The sequence below is a fragment of the Bombus flavifrons genome, chromosome 6, assembly GCF_040668555.2.
Source record: "Bombus flavifrons isolate JBK064 chromosome 6, iyBomFlav1_principal, whole genome shotgun sequence".
Lineage (NCBI taxonomy): Eukaryota > Metazoa > Arthropoda > Insecta > Hymenoptera > Apidae > Bombus > Bombus flavifrons.
Genome location: NC_138447.1, coordinates 15,339,045 through 15,366,019, shown reverse-complemented (window position 1 = coordinate 15,366,019; position 26,975 = coordinate 15,339,045). Strand labels below are relative to the sequence as shown.

General features: G+C 37.0%; 1 protein-coding gene across 2 annotated transcripts in view; it reads right to left on the bottom strand.

Moving 5' to 3' along the window:
• Positions 1 to 753: 753 nt before the first annotated feature.
• UbcE2H (ubiquitin conjugating enzyme E2H) overlaps positions 754 to 26,975 on the bottom strand; it is a 49,679-nt gene continuing 23,457 nt past the window's right edge. Inside the window, exons 3-6 of one of the 2 annotated variants that reach the window (XR_011173332.1) lie at positions 5,383 to 5,550; positions 5,113 to 5,241; positions 3,853 to 4,853; positions 754 to 3,317 (exon numbers count right to left, since the gene is read on the bottom strand). Coding sequence is in view for 1 of the 2 variants with exons in the window: in XM_069114557.1 (XP_068970658.1) it covers positions 4,717 to 4,853; positions 5,113 to 5,241; positions 5,383 to 5,550 (434 nt within the window). In the remaining variant the exon portion in view is untranslated. Of the gene's footprint in view, positions 4,854 to 5,112; positions 5,242 to 5,382; positions 5,551 to 26,975 lie in introns of both variants that reach the window. The other variant, XM_069114557.1, reaches the window with a different exon arrangement.

The window sequence follows — 26,975 nt, the reverse complement described above, 5'->3', positions numbered from 1 at the left end:
TCGTGGTTTGTCCATCGATCGATCGATCAATCGTTAACTCCATTGAGTTGCCAAGGAATGAACTGGACAAAGTTAATGGGAAAATCCAATCTAACGTCTTAAACGCATCTCTAGGAATTAATATGAAATAATTGGAAAAATAAATATTCAACGAGAAAAATTGGAAAAATTTGTAAAAGGGATACCATAAATATGAGAAATTTTGATGAGGAAGAAAAGTTATTTTGATAATGAATCCTGATCCAAATCTTACTTTCTTTTTCTTATAATTGTATGTACTAACTTAAAATATACAAAAGTTCAAATATTAATTAGTATTTTTTTCATAAGAACTGTAAGTTCCTTTTTCGTTAAACGACTGATCCCATACTTGTGAGCGATAGCGTGCGAAGGAACAACAAATGAATTGATCTAATAAACTTACGAGATTAAGTATGCGGTAAGACGTACAACGTAGATGTAATAAACATAAGGAGAGACAAACAACAATTGCAAAAAAATAAAAAATGATTATTAAAACTATCCTTTCGGTTGGTTAAACAATCAGTTAGTAAAACCATAATAATACATAATAGAGTTATGCGAATACGATCAATAATAACATAATAATTAATCGATAAACCTATGTTACATGTATAAAAGTAATAATGTGAGATCTGTGAATACGACTTTACCTCGATTACTGTAACCTACGAGAACGCAAAATTTCTTATTATCGTTTCTTAAGCTCTCTTCCTTCTATATTTCTTTTCCTTTTTCTTTTCTTTTTTTTTTTTTTCGTTATCCGTTCGATCCTTTTGCTTATCGTATTAAGGATATCTTTGAAAAGAACACAAGCGCCCAAAGACGCGTCTAAAGATGCTAATGAAAACGTATTAAAGCTTGCTACGACAGTTTACTTGGAAGTAAAGAGAATATTGCACGGAGAGGTATAGAGCACGGATAAACGCTGAGAGAAATTAGCGTAAATTACTGTTCAGAATTACAAACGGTCTATCTAAATACAAAACTATGATAAAAAGAAAAGAATCTGAATCCATCGTCTCTTAATCTTTGTGTATTTTTCTTCGTGTGTTGTCCTAAATGTAATTTCGTTGAAAGAGAAGGTTCACGAGTATATCGCAATGACGAGATGATACAAAAAAGAAGTATGACAAAATGAAAGAAATATAATTTACATATATATCGTTACAGTGCCTGAGAAAAACGTCGAAAGGGCATGTGAATGCCTAATAAGCCATACAAACGCCGTATCAGTTTCACTCCATTTTAATAATCATTTCTCTAATCAGTAAATACATTGCTATACACTTCACCAACGTATAGAGCCACTGCGAATCGTACGAAAAAATACCATGAAAGCACGTCTTAAATAATCATAAATAATTGTAAATTCTGAATGACAGTATTATTTTTATCCATTTCCTTGTTTTACTTCCACGTAAATATATTCTATTTCCTTAAATAAAAAGGAAAGATTGCGTAACAATTAAAAACGTGTGGACGCAGCTATCGCTTTTTACGAATTTCACGACTCGTCCCTTGGCATAATTAAAATTAAAACCGCGTAATAAATAAAAATGAACGGAGAATTATCAAGATTCGACGATCTTGACAACGTTCGCGACTCATTGAAAATAAGAAATCAAATATGCGAAATCTCTAAATCATAGACGAATGAAAGCGCATAAAAAAACGATGCGTTGACATAAATGAAACGATAACCGCGCCCATACTACGAGTAATAATAGAACGATAATATTAAATTTATTCGTTAAAAACTAAGGAGTGAACCTATTGCAAGAATACAGACAAGAAATTTCGATTTTTCTTATAAACATTTTTTGCTAAAATTTATTCTCTATCCTCGTATCCTTTCCTCTTTCTTTTCTATTTCTTTTCTCTTTCTAATAATATTTCTCTCTGACATCGCATTTCCAACTAGCCGAACACTCTTCAAAAGAGAAAAAAAAGACTTACACAAAGCTTAACATTGTTCTTCAACGTTATCTCGATATTCGAAAATAAAAGCACACGCTGTATTAGTTTTACGTTCTTCCAAGCGATTGATTTAATTATTGATGTGTGTGTTTGTGTCTGTTTAATTAATGCTCTTAGTTTTTTTCTCCACCGAATATGTTTACCAATAAGATTTTCATTCTTCTTTCTCTTTTTTTCTTCTCTTTTTTTCTTTTTTTTTTTTTACAGAGACCCATGTAATAAGGCACAATTTTCTGCCTGAGAAGGCACTAAAATATCATTTTCTATACTTGCACGTATAGTTGATCGTATTGCATATACGTAAACCACGCAAAAGGAGAGAGATCAGTTTGAAGCGAGTTACAACTAAACGAAGATTATTGTGCACCAAGATTTGTACAAATTCGTGTCCTCCCGTTTGCTACAAGCCTTTTCGCATCATCAGAAAAAAGAAACGATTCCTCACTTCCACTAAATATTCTTCTATCATCCATTGATTTCCTTTACTTCTCGCCAATTCTGCCCCAGACTTTCACGCCGTATGCGCTTTGTTCTCTCGATTAAGCCGAACGTCGATAGAATTAAAAAAAAAAAAAAAGAAAAAACACGATGCATGAATACGACTTGCATGAACGCGCAGTTTAAAGTTACCTCTAAAAAATATCGATCGTATCAAAAAAATTGTTTTTCCTTTTTCCATCCTTTCTTATTCGACGCAAATAAAATATTACATACGCCACGGCGCTCGAATGAAGTCATTTTTCTCTCTTACAAGCGACTCTCTCGTTTCGATTAAAAATTTGGAAAAACTTTTCATACCATGCGTTTAGAAAAATCCTTATACAAACGATATTAATTGCTCTAAAGTCATTTGTTTCTTTTTCTCTTTTTTTCTTCTTTTTCTTTTTTTCTTCTTTTTCTTACTTTTTTTTTTATGATAAAATAATCGTGAGAATATCACCAGAGAATTTTTCGCGATGAGCCGTTAGACGGTTGTGTCCAGATTGCTTCTACTTCCTCCCGAGTGAATGAAATCTACGTCCATTTCCGAATACTGACGCAACTCCGGTGTGTACGCCGCGTCGTTGTCCTCTCGCAACTCTCTGAAAATTCGTACGTTCGATGTGTTCGCGTGTGTCTCGAGACAGGAGGCCGAGGTCGTTCGTAAGTGACCAGTGTCTTCGATCGTTTCCCTTCCGTCGAAAAACGTTGACCGTGCAGATTTCAACTGTGGCTGGGATGTCCCGACATTAACATCGCTACTTAAACGCCGTTTATATCGTAGATTTGTCAGTGTCTTCAACACTGTTGACGAAGCCTTTTCTCGTTGCTGCGCCCTACGAGGGAAACGTTCAGGGATGGTGATGACAGAACAGAAAGAGGAAGACGCACCTAGTATCCTATTTTCCATTCCGCTTTTTCTTTTTTGTTTCTCTTTCGCATGATAATTCATTTTGTGAACATAAGAAAAAAGAAAAGAGATCGTCTAATAACCAGATATATCTTTTGAACCACGGCAAACAACAAAAAGAAATAATTCGTTCGAACGTTAAACGAGCGGAAAACAATAGCTTTTTTCTTTAGTTTTATCGCATCGTTAACTCTTCGTGTAGTTACAAACGTACGAATCCTGTCAATTTCAAATACGATGCAATAGTCTGGTGACAAATTATCGTGCAAATTACAAAAGAGTCGTTACTCTACGAGCAAGCATTTTCGAAAACACGTGAAACGAATGTTTATTCGAAATCGATGTTGATTCGAGATCTATATCGTGCTTGCTCGTGGCACCTGTACGAATAACGAGAGCGCACAGAGAGACAGAGAATAACAAGCGTAATGTGAATTACGACATCCGAAAGATATACATACTTGTCGAGCGAACGTGATCTTTCTTTCATGTTCGTGCATCGTTCTTTTTAACGCCCCAAGACTGTCTGTGTTTCTGACTCGACTCGATCGGGAAGGGGAAAAAAAGAAAGAGAAAGAACCAGAGGGAGATCGACGAAGAATTCGAAACGTGGAGGAATAATCGAACAAAAATATTCAACGAAAAAAAAAAAAAAAAAAAAAAGAAAAGAAACAATTTTTCCAGAATAATTCATCGTAGAATTTGACGGCGCAACCGCGCGTACAATCGTTAAACGGAACGTCAACGACGCACGATGATTCGCGACTATACGATCGATGCCAGATCGCCAACAATCTGAAGGTATCGACGTTCGATCAATCGGTAGCAAAGCGGTGAATTTAAAAGAAGAAAATCAAGAAAAAAAAAATGCAAAAAAAACGAGGTGTTTCTTTCTCGAAAACGGCGCGTATGATTTTTCTCGTCAACGTCCCTCGTTGAAAAACACGACGGCCACGACGAGAGCGCCAATCTCTCGCGTACAGAGAACTTCAAAAGCGATATCCTTTTTTTCTACGTATACATCATCGTTCTCGTACTTTCTCTTTTCCTTCAAATTTCGTTTCCTTTTCATTTTCTCTTCTTTCGTTTATGTATGCGTTCCCTTTTATCTTTTTTTTCTTTTCTTTTTACCTCCCGATTCGTTAACGGACAACCTGGTCGCGGTTCAACGTTCCCTACGAAACAAAGTGACGAGTGTGCCACGCAGCTAAACCGATAGTGAGGTTTGGAGGTTCGAAATGTAAGCATCTATTTGGTAGGACGAGCGGTCGGAGTTTACAAGAAATCGAGATTAAGGATATGGGTACGGATGGTAAAATATTTGGTTACAACTCCATGTCCTGCGCCTCGTCCTCGCTGAAGTCGCTCATCGAAGACTCGCTATCGGACGACACCCCGTTTTCAGTACCGCTGTTCTCCTGGTCCCTTAGCGCCTCCTCCGTTGCGTATTTCCTCACGTAATCTGCCAAGAAATCAAGAAGGAAATTGCATCCCCGGCTAAATATACTTCGTTCGACGTTGAAAATAACTTCGAACGTCGTAGTCACGAGTTGTCTCGTGATTTCCATCGCGAGATAATCGATCAGAGAAAGCCGTAAACTGAACGAAGACGAGGCTCGTAAACACAGACTAAAACAGTGTATTTCTCGTGTTTTCGTACGAGTCCTCTCTCTCTCTCTCTCTCTCTCTCTCTCTTTCTCTCTCTCTCTCTCTCCACTCACCTGCTACTTTCTTCTTGTACTCCTCAGGTTTGTGTAGATACATGGCAGCTGCGTCGCCATTTAACGGGTCGATTGGATTAGGATATGTTAACAACTGGGGCAGGAAGGACTCGAATATATTTGACAAATCTGAAACAGTAAATGGAAAAGATGATCGTTGAATTGGTACAGAGAAACGCGATTGGCAAAATTATACGTTGGAACATTATTGGCCAATGTAAGATTTATAGAGGGTTTACGATTAAATTTCGAGATTATGTAAATACGTACCGTAAAGGGCAGTCCAAGCCTGGTTTATTACGTCTAGACACACGGTGCCTGAGACTTCGTCAATGTTAGGGTGGTACACCTTGTTCATAAAGCCGATCGAAGGAGATTTGAAGGGGTAGTGCTCGGGTAAGTGAACCCTCACTTTCCATATTCCACCCTCGTAAGGTGCTGTAACGTAATAGAAGAATACAATGTCGGTAACGATCGTACGCGAAAAGTCTTCTACGTGTAATATACGGCGGAAAGTATTAGCTATTGCAGTATCAGGAAATCTCGAAAAGCGAAACTTTGGTTTTTACACTTTTAAATTGCTTATAAATTCATAAGCATCTACAGCCAAATTATTGACAACAAAATTACCGATATTCATTGATGCTGGAAACCTAAGAAACTCGAACAATAGAACAAAATTATTGTTTCGTAAATCGTTTGGTTCTAGCTTTCGTTATACCGTTTATTGTACTACTTTGTTACACTGTCAAACAACGTGTATGATATCTCGAAAATTGATCGCAAAATGGTATCGTGTAAATTGGTCGGTATTTTGCTGGAAATTTCTCCGAAAATTCGGTTTAACGTGCCGAATCGTCCCTTTGAATCAGCCAAACACATGGTTCCCGCTAATTACTTGCGGCAGGGTATTCCATGTACCCCGATAAATCGTACGTAGCGCATAGAACGTGACCAGGAGATACCGGTCGATCGAACGTTGAGAACGTAGAGACAAAGAACAGAGTGTTCGCCGAATGAAATTTATTTCGACAACAACGAGCAACGAGACCTTCGACCGCGGATTAAAATCAATCACTGGAAACGTTCGGAATGAGTGGAGGGAAAAGGAGAAAAAGAGATTGGAAGAAGAAGAAGCGTAGAGGTAAAGGAACGAGCGAGGAACGAAATGTATTTTTTCAGCCAGTTGGTACTCGGAGCGGGAAATCTGGTAGGTAATCAATTAGTCGGCGAGTATAAACGTTTGAGACAAACGAAGGGACGGAACCTTAAGGAACCTCCGTAATTTGACAATTTTTATATTTTTACAATTTTACCTGCAACTAAACGACGATCGGTCTACTTGTAATTTGTAAGATTACAAATACAAAAGTATGCTTGCTTTCTTACTATTTTATTGCTACTTGCTCGCTGTATTGTTAATTTTGTTACGACAGAAAACTTCAAAATACGGATGTACACGCAAATTGATATCTATATAAACAGAACTGGGGAAAAAAATCCGAATAGAAATTTGTTCCATTCTGTAAGTATCATAACTGAATATTTTGCTTTGTATATTTTATATACTTTTACGTATCGCGTGCGATCTGATCGTCTTTGCACATTTCAATTTTCCATAGATGTGATTAACATTCGCAGTGTATTTGTTAATATCGGTAACTTTTACCTTGTGATTTATAAAATTTCGCATAAAATAACGCTCATACAAGAACGCCCAGATGTCAAATTGACTCAAATTAACTGTCAAATCGCGATTGAAGCGTTCTTGACTGTGCCCAAAGGTAAAAATGAATTAAAGAGAAAGGGAAAAGGGAAAAGCAGGACAAGGAAACGATGTTCTTCGAGCGGCATTGTATGGAATAAAAATATCAGACCGATATTGTGTAATAAACGGTGCGCAACGTTTGAAACACCGCGAGATACTTGCCTTCTTGTTTGCACGATTATACCATGGCTAGCTCGCTAGTTAATTCTCTTCGAAATTAATACCATAATTAATATGATCGTGGAAACAGAGAGAAATCGAGCTATCTATCGCATGATAATCGCATCGAAATCGGAAAAGCCGGCGGGCATCGATGATACGTATAGAATGGGCTGCTGTGCCGATTCCATCCTGTTCTCTGTTCACGGATATTCGTTCTCGAGCCATCTGCGACGAAATTGCGGCAATAACATGTGAGCACCGATACTGATCAATTAACGACGAGCAAATTTCACCCTCTAAAGTAGCACTGCTTCGTAGAATTATATCTATTTGAAAATGATTATAATTAGTTGAGACATGGTACAACTACGTGTCGTATAGTTGGTGCGAGTCCAGAATGCGAGCGGACCTTTTACTTCGTCTTAAGAATTCGAAGATTAAATATCTTACGTGTAAGACACATAATGTGTTAACAGGGTGTGCAGGGTGTACCCTTATACAGGGTGTACCGGTTTTTCCCCGCCAAACGATGTCTGTATATTGTACAGGTCCAGATACGAAAGAAACGTCATATACAGGGTGGTTGGTAATTGGTGGTACAAGCGGAAAGGGGGTGATTCTACGTGAAAAAAGAAGTGAAAAATATAGAATAAAAATTTTTCGTTCGAGGCTTTGTTTTCGAGAAAATCGACTTTGAATTTTCGCTCGGTACGCGTGCACTTTATCACGTCTCGTTATAACGGTTCTCACTGTAGATCGTTGTCTCGATGGAAAAATTAAAAAAAAATTTTTATTCTACATTTTCGACTTCTTTTTTCACGTAGACTCACCCCCTTTCCGCTTGTACCACCAGTTACCAACCACCCTGTATAAACATACATCGTTGCAAGCATTGTCAAAGATAACGAACGTGCGTTACTACGGTACAAAAGTATGAACAGACTAGGAAATTTACGTCTAATGATAATCAGAATATATTGTAATATAGTTCTACGACTCCAGCTTCAACGATAAAAATATAACAAATAAACGATAGTATAACTACGAATACGATAACGAAATACAACTAATAAAAGGGAATTTCAAAGAGGAATAAAATCAACTTTTCGCCGCTGGCAATCTTGTAGCGAGAGCAACGATGAATATTTTGAAATGGAATTGGAATGTAATTGGAACTGTAGATATTCCTGATCTATTCATACTTTGTAGCTCATAGTTACGGTACTTTCATACATCACTCTTTTGTTATAACTCTTTAACGATGCTTCCAACGATATACGTTTATGTGAAATTTTTTCTTATCTCGACTCGTAGAATATATCGACAACGTTTAGCGAGAAACAAAGAACTGGGATGCCATGTATGTTAGCTAGTTTCTTTATTAAACGTCTGAGATACGTACTTTGTTTGTTTAAACGAATAACAATTAGGATTTATCGATATCAATGAGAATTAAGTAATTTGTTGTTGCAAGAGAGGCACGAAAACTAATATATCAAACCGAACTGATCTATCCCTACTACTGAAAATAGGGGAGAAAAAAAGGAAAATTTCCTACTGAACGTTTTAAAAATTTTGCCTGGCAACTCCGACTATGTTGAATAACGAGCATCGTTGCGAAAAAAAACGATACGATGAATTGTCGAATCGATTCGGCTCGAGTATTCCAAAGTCGAGTAACAGAAGGCCACACCAGCTATTACGCAGACCTGGAGTGCACGGCTCTCTCGATTTTCCGTCACAGCGGACCGACTTTTGCGTTCGAGAATCACGATTCGCGAACGTACATGCGCGTTAGTACATTTGCGATCGCACCCACACACGACACAGCTTACGTACACACAGCCTACCTGTACCTCTACGCCACTGTGTGTAAATATTTGAACATTTCCGACGCTGCACGCTTCCAAATTATTGCAGATATATAAAAGTTACTTTTCAAATAAAACTCTTCAAGCTGATCCAATTTCGTCGATTACACCACCACTTGTACGATAATTTACTAACTGGTGATATTAGTGAATTGACGCGTTTACTTTGTAATTTTGCAATTTTACATTATATGGGATAAACAAACGACTTTATTTATAAAATTGAATTTATTTTATTACCAAAGTTACTGTAGCAGAAGAGCAACGTTGTGGTACAAATGTAAGAGATCGTGACTTGTACACAATCTCGCGCACAATAGCGAAACTCTACAAGAGGACTAAGCTATCGAAATACTTATGGATGGTAATGCGACTTACACACGTGGCGATGCAAACGTGCGTTACGCGTTCGCGGCAGACGCATAGGCGAGAAACGTGACCCACCTGTGCGTACACGCACGTGGAAACACGCGCGCGCCGATTCACGGTGAAAGTATCGATATCCACGCGGAATCGGAGCTACGGGAATGCACAAGCAGCACCGAGTTTAATTCCTATCCGGCGTGCAACGAGAGTTCATCGAACTTCGTGGACTCATCCTTCCTCTCCTCTTTCGTCATTTTTATTTTCTTCCTTTTTTCCTATATTTTTGTTCTCCTCTCGCTATGTACGCCGTATTCCGTGTATTTTTTCGTCCAATTTTTTTGTTCAAAAGATCGTGCACGCGTTATTGGAGCAGCGACGCGTATACGCGCTTTTTTAAACGTATTCGCATTTCTGAATTTCGTGTCTACATCATTCGACGGTTTATAAATCCAATTCGTACAGATATTCTTTTTTTTTTTTCATTCTATCGTGTGTGAATTTTTCCCTTTCAATTTTTTGTATGAATGTTCGATTATTGGTTGACGAAACATTCTGCATGCCTTCACAAACTGAGTTTAATTACGTTTTTATGAACGATCGCGCGTGTACTGAACAAATAGTCGCTATTGTTTGGACCATTTTAAACAGAGGAGAACCATTGCTTGTATAAGATCATTCTATAAGCTTCTATCTTTGCTTTGGTTTTTATAATTTTAAAAAGTAATAAAGTCGAAAGTAATTGTATATTGATCTTGAAACTTCGTCAGAGATTTCTTCAGTAAAATTTCTTGTAACTTTTCTACGAGAAAATTGATTCAACTGGATAATTAGTTCCCTTAATTGATATAGTACAACATCTAACTTCTTAGGATCAAGTTTCACGGAGGTGAATCGCATAATTTAAGAAATGAAAAGATCGACAGGGAGAGCAGTAATTGTGTATGATTTAGAAATTTCCTACAACGACACGGTGCTTCGTTACACCCTACTAAAACCTACAAGGGTTGTAAATAGCTGGTCGAACACCGTAACTGAAGCCGACCATTTCCTGTTTCTGTCTGATTGAATCGTAATGGACCATAGGATGATCTCTCGTTTGTGCGATAACTGAGCTATTGCTGCGTATTTCCTGCTTTGACCAATCCTCTCGGTCATTACTTTTCGCAATTCATATTCATGCCACATCTCTTTAAACTTCCTTCGCGTCCGATCGACTATAAACTTTATATGACAAGATCGCAATTACCGAAACTTGTCGAACAACGTCGTAAAGGTGCGTTTACATCGAACGAGCAAACGACATACAGCGAGTGCAAGTTCAGTTTGGCTTTTCAGAGACTCGTCTAGAGAAAATGACCGAGCAACAACTGGACACGGTGTAATATATTTAACTACTTTATATACCAAGATAATGTTTAACGTCTGAATATTGAAATTCGTTCAAATTTGGTCCCCTTCTAAACTCAATTTTTCAATCGTGTGAATTCGCGTCTCTCTCGAACAGATTTCGGTAAATTCAATTTCGTTCTACTGACTTTCTATTTGATAACGCTTGCTAAGTTTTCCACGAGTTAATTTCGCGACAGTTTAGCTGGATTCGCGCGAGGAAAATCGATATCACCGCGCTACGACGTGCAAAATGGAATAAGTCTCGCCGAACAAATTGCCACGAAAAAGTGTTTTTTCTGTTCGAGCGCACTTTATCGAGCCTCGTGAATTATCTTTATTAAACGTGCGCCGACCATGCCGTGTTCACCACGATCCTCTGTTAGTTTCACCTAACTGGTTACACCAACACCAGGTCGAATTTTATCGCGATTAAAAACGAGAAGAATAAAAACAACGAAGAAGGGAAGAAATATATAATTATATCTCGCTTCGTTTCCTTCTTAACGAAAGTAACTTTCTATGGTGTAGATTTCTAAAATTTAACGAAGAATCATAAATTAGAAAAATTAGTCTAGTGTCATTTCTTGGAATATTTACGATTTAATTATGTCTTTGCATCGTTAAGTATTCCCTACGTTTGATGAAAATATAGAGAAATCGTTTACGCTTTTACGCTTGACGTTGTACATGTGCAACATTGTTTTTTAATTGACCATTAATTAATTAAATGAATTAAATGAGCGGTCTTCTCAACGGTTTAAAATACAATCTCCTAACTAGTTTATTTATCATGGGAACGTAATTATACAATCAAATGTTGGTTAAATATTCGTATATTTCAGTCCGTGGTTTAATCGTGCTTATCCCACTTCACCAGATATATAACGTATAATTCACCCTAGTTATCGATGGTTAACGCTTTAAACGCGATACACGTACATAATTGAAATAAAATGCGTCGTGCTAGACCAAAGTATAAAACTACATCTATTGAAAGCAAAATTGTGTTTCTATAATACTATTGTAAATCATACTGCTCGAATAAGACATGAAAATATTTTATTTTTGTCTAACGTTATTGTATAACGCGAAATATTGTATTTTTAACATAGTAGGTGTAACTATTATTCATTTCCTAAAAATTATCGGGAAGTTTCGATCAACCGTAATTCCTTCCGAATGTTTCTTATTTTAAAATTATAAATAATCGTTTTTCCAAATGTAAATCAACATTCTGTTCGATATTCGATATTACAAACTGTTGAAAACGACGAAATCTGCTTTGATATTTATTATAATTTCATTAAACTTTATTGTTTGAGATTAATTAACTTCCTATATCGCTTCGATCTTGAAAAATGTTATCATAGAGAAAGTACTCTAAAATTAAAGGTTTCAGTGTGTGCGTTTAAAAAAAGCTTATAATATCAAAAGAAAAAGTTCAATGTTGTTTGTAGAATAGAAGACTGGTAATTCTTCTTAGACTGATAATCTTTCGTCGGAAGATAAGTCAAGGGGAATATCATAGAATATCAATGACAGTGTTTTAGAAGATGCAACTGGAAACAGCTCGGTGTAAACAATGAAAGAGATAGTGTTTCGGATGAAAGTAAAACTATCCTACAATTATTCGTCATTTGGTGTAAATAGGAAAAGTACAGAAAGCGAATAAACGAGTTACGCATGAGTAAAGCGACGAACAAAAGCCAAGACGAAAGAAAATAGCTACTTTATCGTGTCAAAGAATAAAGCATGGATTAGATAAGGAATTTTGGTATATTCCTTCTATTCCTATAATCTTATATTCACGGACGATTACTTTCTCTAACACGTATTCGATTTATCGATTTATCAATTTAAAAGAATTTCGCAATCTCAAAATTAATAATTTTCATGGATACAAAGTAACAAGAGATATCGTTAGAGAAGATTAAATGAAAATTGTATCAGTCCTTTGACGTGCGATTAAATTAAAAGAAATTTTCCATAAAGATTTCATTGAATTTCGCACGAATCTCCATACACTGAGAGATGAAAAAAGACATCATACGCCATCAAGAAATGAAAATATTTTTAATAAATAAATTGTTACCCTGAATTCCCGACGTGAAACGAGGCTTCTGGCCTGCTATGCGTTTCCCATGTCAAAATGTACAAAGGATTAACGATCTATGCCTTTCAGAAAAATATTTTAATTTCAAAACAACACACGTTGTTTCCTTTTTCATCGCTCGGAGTGTACGAAGGAGATTGGTGGCGTGCATATGTCACGTCGTACTTTTCCCATGTCAAACTATACAGTGACGTGTTTGGAATGTCATTTGACGCCAAAGGTTGATTAAATACACGTCGTTGCAGAGAACTAACACGCGTTCAAAAGTTTTACTTGAAAAGACATTTTACGCGCAACGGCTTAATACAATAAAATGAAATCGCATTAGCGATTGCTGGCCAGTCATTTTCACTTTTGTCGCGCGTCCGTTATTATTAAAAACGAATTTCTACCTTGTTCACAATTTACATTAATACAGAAGCCAACGTACAGCGTCAAGTAGCAGTTAAATTACCGAAAAACGACATCTACTGACTCAGGAACTTTTATCCTGGTAGTCATTAAGTTACATATTGATTACTGTCAAGTTGCTGTTGACTATAGTGACATTAGTAGCAGTCGGTAGTGGCAGTCAATGGTGGCAGTTTGTAGCGGCAATCGATACAACGCAGGGCTGCGAACAAAACTAAACGTTAGGAATGTGGACCTGATTTGTTCAGAATTTTAGGTTGTCCTCGGTTTACGATACGAACAACACATCTGCTATTTTTTGAGAAGTTGGAATTTCCCACATCGCGCTCGACAGTAAACCACGTGTCACGAATCTCGACTCGATGAGAATTCGACAATAAACGAAGGACGATGTCGCCAACGGGACGTTACGCATCCTCGACCAGATACGTACAAGACGCACCACATGCAGGATACCCGCGACAATTTAATAGTCACGGGATTGGACAGAAACAAATTCTCACTTCACAGGAGACGTTGATGAAAACACACCCCCTACACGAGCAGTTAGAACATAAACACACCAGACGCTTCAAGAGAAAGGAGTCTCATCGCATACTCGCCTACGTTCAAACTCTGCTACTTACGTTTCATACTCTTCCGTTTATACCAAACAGTTCAAATAAACATACTAAACCCAAGCTTACTAGAAATCTTTAAAATCTACCTTCACCTTGAGCGTTAATATCGTTCAAGGTCCGCGATCTCAACCGAACAGTTGCAACCTGACTGATCGCTACCTAAGTTGATAGGTCGCGACACTTATACGAATAAAATAATATTTAGTAACGTGATGTGACAGTAAACTACAGAGAACAGTACCTCCCTTGCCCCTATGCAATCTCGTTAGTCATCACCATATTTTAGAAGCGAAAAGGCTATACCAAAATGTAGTATTTGTAGGGCGTCAGTTTTCATACGATGTGCGTGGCTAGTATCTTTGTTTCAAACATTTCCACGAGGAACATCATTATTGTAGCAATTACAAGTTTTCATTGTTTTTGGCGTTTGCTACTTACACAACTGTGATATGTAAAAATATACAAAAGGGCAATGCGAATGTTCAAATATTCATTTTATAAACAAGAACTATTACAATTAAATGTTAATAATTTCTATGTAAATGAACTTGATCGAGTACATCAAATCATTTACAGATACGAAAAGAGGGTATCGCGAAGATATTTCAACGTGTATGGTAAAAAAGTGTTTAAGGGATGTAGCGATAACTCGTAAACCGTAAATTTCCCAAACAAATTTTTAAGCAGTTCAATAATGCAATTAAACAATGAACCTTTTTCAGATATCCTTCGCGATTCTTGAGATATTTCACGAAAAAAAAAAATTCTCAACCGAATTATGAACACGAAGGAAAATGGGGCTGTATTACGGATGAAATACTTTACTTGTACACAAAGTTCCATCGTTTTTCGAATTTCCGAGCTGCCTAACCTTCCTTGTGAGTGGCACGCGCCTGCGGCCTGCACTCTTTCATCCTTGGCCCGCTCAAGGTTTTTCACCCTCTCGGACGCATTTCGAAAGACGAAGGGACTGGAGCCCGCGGATGCAGGTTCGATACGAGGCTTCTCTCTTCCAAGCTCGACCTAGTGACCCAGTTTTTACTCGCGTTGCCGTGCGCCACTCGCGAGGGCCGTGCCACGCATTAATTTTCCATTTCTGCGATTCGAGCGTGGCCCGAGGCTGAAACGGACCTGCACAAACAAAACTCGCCGACCATGTGACCAACGGCGCGCGATTACTTTCCGTCGAATTAATGCAAACGACCGAGTATGTTTGAAGAGTGCGGCCAATGCGGTTTCCATAGGATTCGATCCACGTTCTTTCCTTCTTTCGCCTCTTCTTCTTTCTTGTCTTTGCGGATTTGTTTACAGAAGGCGTTTGCTTCCGCTAGTTTCTCATGCGCGTGGTTTAAATGTTTGAGGCGGGTTCAGTTGGCTTTAGTTATTTGAGTTGTTTTGGTTTGGCAGAAGCAAATTTTGGTGAAGCTTGTGCGTTCAACTCATTAGCTGCTCTATGATCTATGTTTGAGGATCGTGAGAGAAAATTTGTATTTTATAGTATAACTTGATTAAAGGATATATGCACTTAATATTTTAGAAACGTGCGTTGATTAAAATCATTGAAGATTAATTCGCATTTATCTATATTACAATTATATGATAATTGGGGGAAGGGACGGAGGAAAAAAACTTGAGGAAAAGAAGTTGGTAATTAATAGATGAGTCTCTTCAGGGTCGTGTTTATCTAGGTCAAAAAAGAGGTAATTTCATTCACAATGATCTTCGTTATATCTCCTACAGGGAAACTGTACCTATCTTAAGGAAAATTAAATATACATTATGTATCAGTCTCCCTGGAGAAATGAAATGTTGTAATCAGGCACAAGAAATAATACTTAGATCTTATTTTTAGCTTCAAATTATAAAAGATTATCAGATACAGATTATGTGTTTCATCTTGTTCGTCGGTATACGTAGCCAGAAAAGAAATCACGAAAGAAAGAATTAAACGCAGAAAGGAAGCAATAATGAATTCGAAAAGGTAGATGGAGTCAGGTTAATTGACGCGACGCTTGGAATTCCCTTGTAAAATAGAAATACATCCATTAACGTAGTTCTATCGGATGCTAGTTTCGCACGTGCGCACCGTTTAACAGCGACGAAGATTTACGAGCAGGAAATGAAATCTTCGACGAGACGTTTAAGAGGATTGCGAAGAGAAACGTCTTACTTTAAATTTTCGAAACGTCGGATAAGTGCACGCCGACGACGTACTCTGAGAATATCGTGGAAAGTTCGTCGAACATCGTGCATGCTCTATACCATAAGCTCGATGCAAACTTTTCATCTCGATGCATAATTGAACACGACTCTGCCTCGAATTTCCATGCAGACCCATATCATACGCTGACGAGTATTCAACGCCTTCTTCGTTAAACCGAGTCTTCATCAAACGTGCATTCTTAATCCTCGAATAATACAGTGGGCTGCTGTATTCTCTACTCATTTTTGTTTTATCTATGATTGCTCTTTATTATATACTCTTCCTGTGTATTTATTTCTTTTTTGTGATGTAAGATCAACTATGAACATTCGTAGGTTTGCAGCTGTTTGATGCGATCGTTACATCGACACCGAAACCACCGATTTATAACGTATAAAGTATATGATATAAACATAGCTACTTCAAATTAAAGCGACATTATGAAAATAGATAAGTATATACAGGGTGGTTGGTAACTGGCGGTACAAGCGGAAAGGGGGTGATTCTACGCGAAAAAAGAAGTCGAAAATATAGTATAAAAATTTTTCGTTCGAGGCTTTGTTTTCGAGAAAATCGACTTTGAATTTTCGCTCGGTACGCCTGCACTTTATCGCGGATCTCACTGTAGATTTTTAAAAAAATTTTATTCTATATTTTCGACTTCTTTTTTCGCGCAGAATCACCCCCTTTCCGCTTGTACCACCAGTTACCAACCACCCTGTATAATCATATTTCTGTCGATAAATCTCAATAATTTCGCTTAGACGCTCGAATGTTGCTACTGATTGAGAAAACGAAAGCCTAATAGTTAGCGTTAATTTCCTAGGACGGTGAAACGCTAAGGAAATTCTCAGCAGACAAATTTGAAAAATGATAAAAATGACGAAGATACGGTGGAGAAAGAGGCGGAAAGTTTAAAGTAAAAGATCATTAATAACGGAACCATTCAGACATTTACCTCTATTGAATGCAACGGAATAGCGAATTTTCTTTGATACACCAATATTACTCTGCACGATTACAGACGCTCGTAATCATTCTCGGTTATTTGTCGTCCATGAATGCTACGTATCTCAACCGAGACAAATTTACATTCACAAACACCCGGAAACGTTTGCAAACCTTTGCCACAGCTATAGTTGAATAAACATATTTTTCCGCATAAATACGTATTCGCAAGCATAAAATAGTATATTAAGTATCGACCTGCAAGCACGCACAAATACAAATAAACGGCAAATTTTCTTTGAAATATCGAAATTACTCTGAAAATTCGCAAATGTGCGCAATAATCGTTCGCGGCTCTATTTATCGTCCATCTATGCTTCGCGTCCCAACCGAAAAGCAAATACATGTTCGCAAACGTTAGCAAACATTTTACGTGACCAATGGATATCCAACTTATGAGAGCAAGTACAACATGTCGCGTGGTCGACGAATTCGCGTTCGTCGAACATCGAACGATGAAACGAAATCTCGTTAAACGAGTATTTAATCCTTCGATGGCCTTATAATCACTCGAACCTAGCACATGCTCGCGATCAGTTCTACGAGATTACATAGGGGTGGTGGAGAGGGACCCTTATGCACAACATAATTTGCAGTGTGACGCAAACAGCTTCTGCGTGGAAACTGGGTCAGCTGGAAGCGTAGCAATTTAGACGCATCGAGAAAAAAAAGGAAAGTGAAAATTAAATAGTCTATGCGTTTTTAAGCTGATAAGGGAGTTACCAGTGGGTCGACCACTAAAGGGTCGGTATTTTCTCAACTATTTTCATCCTATCTTTCTTTTCACGATTTTCACAATTATCCAGGTGTGGTTTCGTTTGGACAAAAATTTGAATCGTTGTTTAACTGTATTACGGTAGTAGAATTTATAAAGCTGACTCAATTTTGCGATGACTTAATGGGGTGTGTCTTTGACGTTGTTGAACATTGAATAGAACTGACCTTGGTGTTCCAGTGTTTCTTCAAAGATTTATCACAAAATCTATATTCGCTTGATTAAAACCAGCGATATTACAATTACACTTGTAATTATGTATATTATGGTGTTCCTCTGTTACATCTTCATTGTGAATTATTTCCAATTCTACCAATAATTCTCAAAATAATACTGAATTTTCAAAACACTATTCCTTTCTCTCCTTTCGTTCACATATTAACCATCTATTACTTCCAATTCTACGAATAATACTCTAGGTGAAGTCAGGAAATATTATACACCGAACCTTCGATACAATTTATAATAATTTCCGATCCATTTTTTTGTACATAAATAAATCTTCTGTTACATCAACAATCACGATTCTATTAACTCGATTTTGTGAATATACATATAGATTATATTTTCAATGCTGTTGAATTTTTATCCCTTTCTGTCGTATACAAATTAATCGTCTGTTATTTCGAATTCTACAAACAATACTATAAATCAATGCAGACAATATCATAAACCAAATTAACGCTAATGATTCTATCGTTACTGCGACCACTTTAAAATAAACCTATACAAAAGAAGATATTATAAACCGAATTTCCAACGCAGTTGGATTTCCAACACGTTGTTTAAATACCAAAATTAATCGTTCGTCGCTTCCTTTGATTCCATAAGGAAATCGAAGCAACGCATAGTGCGGCATACAGTAGACAAAAATGGAAATAATCATCGTTCCATCTTAATCTTATTACTCGATGATATCATCAGTTTATAAATAATGTAAATGTAAACAATAATTACCACAAAAATTTAATTTATCCAATTTAAAGAATTCTTTCCTTCTTCGAAGATCTATTTTAGAAAGAAACGATCCAAGCCATCCTGTAATTTTGATTATTCTACTCCAAGTAGGTTTTGTATTACATTGTCATATAATTTTCTTGCTACAAACTGTTACACCGAATTTTCTTCATTTTGTTTAGCGAAATCCATTCGTAATCGCGACTTGGTCGAAGAGTGGATTTCTGGCCACGCTTAATCCAAGAAAAATTTTTTAAGCTGCGCAAAAGTTCTGTTCTTTAGTCTGTTTTGAATGTCAGCACAATATTGGACGGAACGGAAGGAAAGATAAATAATTTTCGCATGGCACTTACGAAAAAATGGAAAGATTGTTTCCGGCATCGGCGCTATTTACTTAAACGTTACCGTGTGTAGTTAGACACAGAAATAAGCGTTCACGATATTTCAAGTGAACCAGACAATAGGGAAAATACAAAGATTTGACAAACAGACTTTTATTTATGTCGGATCTCCTGTTATCAGGTTTCAGGAAAGCTGCACATTAAATGCATTTTTTTATCTTTGTTCCGAATTCTCATTCAAACGTTGTACTGTGGAACGTGACAATGTGGACAAATTGTCCAGACAATGTGAACGTGGCAAACGTCGCCTGCAAACGTACAAATGTAGCCTACACCTGATCTGCGAACGTGAACTACGAACGTGAACTACGAACGTGAACGACGAACGTGAACTACGAACGTGAGCTACGAACATGCGGGCCTGCGAACGTAGCCAGTGAATTTTGATTTTTGTGCCGAACCCTCGTTCAAATGCCGCATTGTGCAACGTGACAATTAACTAGCAGTTGAAGTGGATTAAAAAAAAAAAAAAGAAAAGAGTCGCTGTACCATATGAAAGAGCTCGTTCTTGCACGTACACATACGTCATACAGCACGATCGATCCATGTGCTCGTTCTTGTGCAGATGCAAAGTGTCGTGAAAGCGCGTTTCGAGAAAAGGTAAAATGCAATTACCCCAGGCCACGATATCTCACTGGCGGCTCTCCGTGAGGCAATATCTCGATAAAGCCTCGAAAGCAATTGCTAGTGTTCTTCCCGCGGCCTGGGAAAAGAATCGAAAGCACGGATCGTGGAAACATCACTGAACAGAATGGCTTGCGCGGGATAGAAACGAAAAACAACAGGCGGAGAAGGTGGAAAACGTTTCCCGGGGCATGCAATCTGCAATTTCTCACTAATATCAATCACGTCAAATCTAGAATTAATGCGATTTCAATCGTTCGCTATTAATTTTGATTTTTAAATAATTTCGCTCTCACTTTATTTTCATCGGTTCAATATCGTTTTCATCGGTTTTCTATGCTTATCTCTTCGCTATTTTGCACTTGTTGGTAATCTTAATTATTTGATGTTGTAAATATACATGTGATTAATTACTTGATCAAGTACTTTAGTCTGATTAACGCTATTGTTCGATCGTTTGCTCCATTTTTTCTCCTGTTTATCTTTCTCTCATTTCTGAAGCATTTATTGACGGTTCTATAGACTTGTTTTATTAAATTAATCATCTTTTAATCGCTCTCTGAATCGTTTTCGATCGAATCATATTTTTCTAGCGTTCGAAAAATTTCTTAAATTTAAGGAACATATAACAGAATCATTACCGCGTGATCTGCATGATTTCTTGTCTCAATTATATGTCGGATTTACATTAGAATTAGGGTTAGGGGCGTGAAACGAATCTTCATTTGGATTACACATTGTAGTTATGCACTAGAGAAGACATTGACTACTGCAAACACGATTATTACAGAATTTGACAAGTACCAGGTCTGTAAGTATGAAACCGGAATTTGCCTATAGATCGCCCTAGCTGATAATGTAGTTATCACTAAACTGCGTCATTAATGCCAAAAGTCTTTGTTGACATCTCACAAACATTTTCGACTCGGAACAATACAAGTTTCATACAACAGCATAGTTTGTAGTAGCGTTGAACATGTCAAATTTTGTGCCTGGAAACTACGATTTGCGGACAGTATTGATTTTCTGTTACCATTTGAAGAAAACTGCCGCAGAATCGCATCGAATGCTTGTCGAAGCTTACGGTGAGCATGCTCTTGGTAAATCACAGTGCTTTGAGTGGTTTAAAAAATTCAGAAGTGGCAATTTTGACGCGAGGAACGAAGAACGTGGAAGACCACCGAAAAAGACCACCGAGTTGTTAAAACCTGGCGAAACCGTTAATACCGAGCGCTACCGACAAGTGATCGATTTTAATCAAGCTTTGCGTGAAAAACGATCAGAATATCAAAAAAGGCAACGCAAAGTAATTTTGCTTCGTGATAATGCACCATCGCATACAGCAAAACCGGTCAAGGAAACGATCGAAGCGTTCAGTTGGGAAATACTTTCGCACGCGGCTTACTCACTAGACTTGGCTCCGTCCGATTACTATTTATTTGCATCGATGGGACACGCACTTTCTGACCAGCACTTCACTTCTGACGAAAATGTACGAAAATGGCTCGATGACTGGTTTGCCTCGAAAGAGCGACAGTTTTTTTGGCGTGGCATCCACCAATTGCCAGACAGGTGAGAAAAATGTTTAGCTAGCGATGGGCAATACTTCGAATAAAATATTTTTAATCATTTTCATACAATAAACGTGTATTTTATATACAAGAATTCCGGTTTCATATTTACATGCCTGGTAACCGTAGTAATTAGATACTCGAGAAGCTAATGACAATGATCCTAGGTTCAATAACGAACCCGCGGTCAACGGGATAGCAGGATGCGCTTTCTTCCAAAGCCCAAATCTAAGCCAAGATGGAAGTATAACTAAACTAACTCTTTGTTAAAACGTGGAACATCTACCGAGCGTACAGACGCTGAGTAACTCGCTAATACGACCTCACGAGAGAATGACTTTCCGTCGCGATGATGCTGCAGAGGAAAACTATGATGGGGTGTGTCTAAGGACACGAGATCATCGGATTCGTCGAGGATTCAGAAAGTGAGGGAAATTGACGTTGCTGCTAATTGATCAATCTCCATATCGGTGGTTAGAAAAGATGCTAGCCGCCCTCGAGGGAAAGTTGCTAGTGGGAGACGACGTTCGTTGAAAGAAATAGATCTCCCCTATCTTCCCGTAGTTGGGACAAAGACTGTTTGTCTGTTTGAAGGACTTTAGGTAACAAGATCTTAATGTTTATAACGGCCCTCAGGCTAGCTGAACATGTACTGTGGAGATGCGTCGGCATCTGGTAACCATCATACCCGAAGAATAGGGTCTGCGTATGGCGAGCCACGGGACAGAAACCGTTGGAACGTTTACTGTCGCGTGCCGCTACAAATATTTCTTTTAAGGAGAGCTATAGAATTACTCCATACCTTTGTTAGACAAAGCGTTCATCCCGTGACCGCGGCTACCTTCGGCGACTGGCTATCGCCTCGAGCCCAAGCTCATTATCGCAAATCTCGAACAAATACAATCGGATCGAATGACGACAATTGTTTAATTACGCCTATGATAGAATCTAGATTACGGTGTTAAGGGATTTTCCCGAAGTTCCAAAGGGAAGGCTCCGATGTCCTTTCATCTTCGACATATATATATATCGATGATTTCTCCAAAACATTAAACTTCTTTTCTCCAGTGAAATTAAGATAAGATTGAAACGTAAAAAGTTTGAGGAACGCAAACGAATTAAGATTAGGATCAATAGCTCGATTTCCATCGACATTTTTTCTTATCTCTTTGCTTTTCTTCTTCACTCGTCTGTTTCACTTTTGTTTTTTTAGGGGATTGTCGGTAATTTTAAACATCCGAGTTTGATGATTATCCGAGGGTGGCAGAACACGTTTGCTCCGAGATGCCATTAAGGTTTTAGCGTACAATTTCGTGCATTTTAATGAGCAATAAAGTTTCTTGGTTAAAAAGAGCTCCATAAATTTGATTTCTAGCTTCAACAATTTTACCCATCGTTGAACGCGATCCTTCGTTCCCAGTTTGAGTTTGCAAGTTCGAATTGCTAATTAAAAGGTGTATCGCGAAGTTTATGGCTTAACTATGGGTCAATCAACTAGTTTTCTTCGTGAAGTTACCTTCGAGAAACAACGCAGATTCTCGCCATTCGTTTATCCACAAACAATATAATTCGACATCTGTCTTCGGTATATATAACAAGAATTTTGTTCGCTTATGAGAAGAGAAATTAGAATGAATTGCAGCTTTTTATTTTAACATTTTATTTAAACATTCTGAATTTCTAACATTATTCGAAATAACGTTACTTTCATTTTATCGCTAGCATAATTTGAGTGCATTTTTTAATTGCTGTAAAGTAGCTTTCAAAAAGTGTTCACCCGTTTCAAAGCTTATTGGGTAACGGTGCAAAAGTAGCAGAATATAATAAACAGACGGTGGATTATTATGTTTTTGCAAGGAAATGTACTAGACTGTGCGGAGTATACATGATATTTAAAAAGGTATAAAATTTCTAACGTAAAGTTCTCGTTATAACATTTAAAGTGAAACAAACCCTTACTCAGGTTTCGCTTCTTCAGTATTCATGCAAATATAAACTTGCATAACAATCCACCGTCTAACAATGCAATTACTTTCTTAATAATAAAATTACTAACTAACGATTATTATAAATAAATCGTTTCATAAATGAATCAATGGTACGTATATCGATGAAATACGACAGCGAAGTAATAAATAGAAATCAAATTTTCAAAATCTGGGAATACTTTCTATGTAACTTTCAAACAGCACCACGTTAAAGAGAGTGAAAAGATCTATAAAAATATTACGCTCGATTATGTATGCACACGATTTCCCATCGATTCTCGCGAGTTTAACGCGAAACCCTCCTAAATACGACCGTACCACGAATAATATGTAAAATCCTCATCAAATCCTCGGTATTCTATTGCGAGACTTGTTTACACGATATAAACCTCTGGTAAATCGAGTGACACGCACATGAGCACAATGTATAATAACATGTATAATCACGATATTCCTCGGCCACTCTGATAACATTACGGCGGTTACGTTATATCTCTACGTTCCTACGTTTCGATGTGAATAATAACACTTCGAGAACTAGCGAAAAGAAACTTCATCGGTCACGAGAATTAGCTAAGATAAATATGTTTAAAACACAACTGTCATCACGCTGATCGATCAGAAAGAACGACAAAGTGTAGTAACTTTGATCATATTGATAGCATGTACTTTAATCAAGATTGTCAATATCAATGAAGAAGTAAATATAAAGATAAGAAATGATATTTCTATTTTTGTTTGAGTTTCATTTTTGAAAGAAAAACATAACTAAATATATTGCAATTGTAAGGAGACAGTTCGAGTTTCCAGCAATTTAAATAGAAAACTATGTTTTCTTCCAAACGTACTATAAATTTATAGTTACGTATATCGGTAGTAAACACTTTCGTTGAATTTAGAACGTACGCCTATTTTTCGTTTCCGATAAATACAGTTTCAGTGTGTATTTAAATTCGAGTTTGAGTTTGAGCTTTAAAATTGGATGCAACAATGAAAGACACTTTTTTCATTTTCCAAGAAACTTTCCTAACGATATCATGCACGTTGTTTTAATCGAACCGTATGTATATCTTTGCCTGCGTTCTCATAAAACAAAAAATTATATAAAGTCAACAAACGTAATAATCATCAACGTCAATGCGTACAAAATGTAGCTGTTTGCTTGCTGTTGCAACTTCTTCAGTCGTTAAGTTAAAAAAAAAAAAAAAAAAAAAAAAAAACAAATAGGAAATCGTAGCCAGTTTATACAAGGATAAATGTCTTTCACAACAAAAGCTAATAAAATCGTAACAGCTTGATGAAAAGCTCCATTGTGTCCTAAGAAAACATTTACGACCGCGATTCCCACGTACGAATTTTATGATTGTTTCTCATGCGTCCATTTCGCGAATATTCGTCGCAAATCGTGAGTCGTACGTTCGTGGGCTGCTTTGAGGAAAAGCAGCATAAATTTTCTAGCTTTCGACAGGGCAACTCAAGCAGACGATAAATAGACTGCTTAATTCTTATTCATAGAAGCTGTTAAAGTCTTGTTTCGTACAAAACACCCTTAATATCCGTCATTCCGGAAGTAGATGCTCGGTTCTACGCTATCGTTTTAATTTTAGTCTTTAAATTATACGTTTAAGCGAAAGATGCATGAAAAGTGAACGCTGCTGCAGCTGTATATTTTCCACGTGAAAACCGAAGGTAATTGCGATTCATTGTTGCTATCTAATCGAATATCTTGAAAATTGAAGCCATATTTCGATTAATTTTATTAGATTACTTTATAAGTAACGCGATTTTTCTGATGACTGCAGGTCAATGAAACTCGTCACGATAAAAGTTTTACAGCGGAATAGACGTTATAGTCATATAGTTCCACGTAATATATGTATATTATGTATGTACATGTAAATTCTTGGTTATTTTGACCCAGAAAATATTCAAATAAAGCAAGAGTAAATTTTATTCTTTGTTCTTTACTCATTTTACAGCGTTTCTCGTAATCCTGCTACGGCTCTTGAACTTCTATATTCCAATTTTGCTCTCGTTTGATCGAGAATACTTTTAATCCCTTAAGGGAAAATTTAATAATAGATTAAATTGAGTAAGAAACGACGCAGAGCACAAAATAACAGAAATATCAATGCTATATTAATCAACAAATCTAAACTCTGTTTGTAACGCTAGTTAGAAATAAATTACCATCCTCCTATCGGTAATTAAACTTTTATCCGATAGCCGTCTGTTACATAATGAGCTCGTGCTATCGTTAATGATCTCGAACGACGTATCAGCGTAACGATAATAGAACTAACAGTCGACCAACGACTACGAACGAATTCCACCTTACCCGATACCTTTCGTTCTTTGTAATAATAAAAAAAAGCATACACATGCTTTTGACAAAATTAATATTCAGACGAAAAAATGATTACGTGTATATACCTACATATATCTATTTTCAATATATCGTTCGAATTTGTATAATTTATATCTGTTAAAATCGTTAAGTATACGTTAGAAAGCGACAGGTGTAATCCTAATTAATAAGATTAATTACTAAGAAATTGAACGCAATTTGAAAGCAAGAGTCGTTAGGAAAGCCAATAAAGAAAGGAAGTGGCGAAGAAAGGCGAGCCGAAGAAACGTGAAACGTAAAGTGAGCCATCGAGAACACGGCAAAAGATCGAAAATAACGTGATTATAACGCAATGGCAATGGAAATTAAAAGCTACGTCACGAGAGAATAAAAACATCAAGAACAACGAAATAACAGACGAAAGAAAGAATTTCGCGGTCGTTGTACTTACGAGATAGAGGAAGCCCCATTGATTTTAATAGCTCGAACGTTTCGCAAGAACGTTTTCCCTAGGGTACACCAACGAGAGACGATCATTCCGACTGGTCGATGAATTAATATTCGTGCAACGAAGCCGATAAGGAGAGGTGACCGACCTTTTATATTTACGACAGATGCGCACGCATCGGAAAACACGCATTATGCGTGTTTCGTTGGATGATGACCGATTAAAATCATACGCGAGACCTTGATCGTGAATTTCGTCGATTAACTTACGAAGAGTCGACATTATATTTGCAATTTCTCCTTGCTAATTTACGTTACCAAGTTCTGCTTTTTTCGACGTTGTAATTGGAAAAAGATGTTCAATGATGACTGGATTGATATATTTTTGTCATTATTTCGTCTATCGATTAGATTCTACACTTTTACGAAGTTTGGAAAAATTGAAACATTTGTAGCAGCGATCAAACAGCCAAAAAATTCTACCAAATGTCCAAATCGGACAAAGTGTGAATGTAAACAAATAAATAAAAAAAAAAAATTTGTAGCAGCGCGATAAAACGCGCTGCCTTTTTTTTTTTGGAGGCATAGACATTTTTCTTTCTGTATATTTTATGTCTATTGTTAATAAATCTGTGTTTATGATTCTAAAAAATTGTCAACGCTTCAATAAAACGATATAAGACGAGATAAACTCTCTGGATAATTTTGCGTTTCCGCATTGTTTCATTGGTTCATGTTCATTAGATTAAAATGTAATAAAATAACAACCTTGGGTGAAGTATCGTTGTTATGTAACTGACTTAATTCCGATGAATCGAGAGATTAATTGTAAACGCGAACAA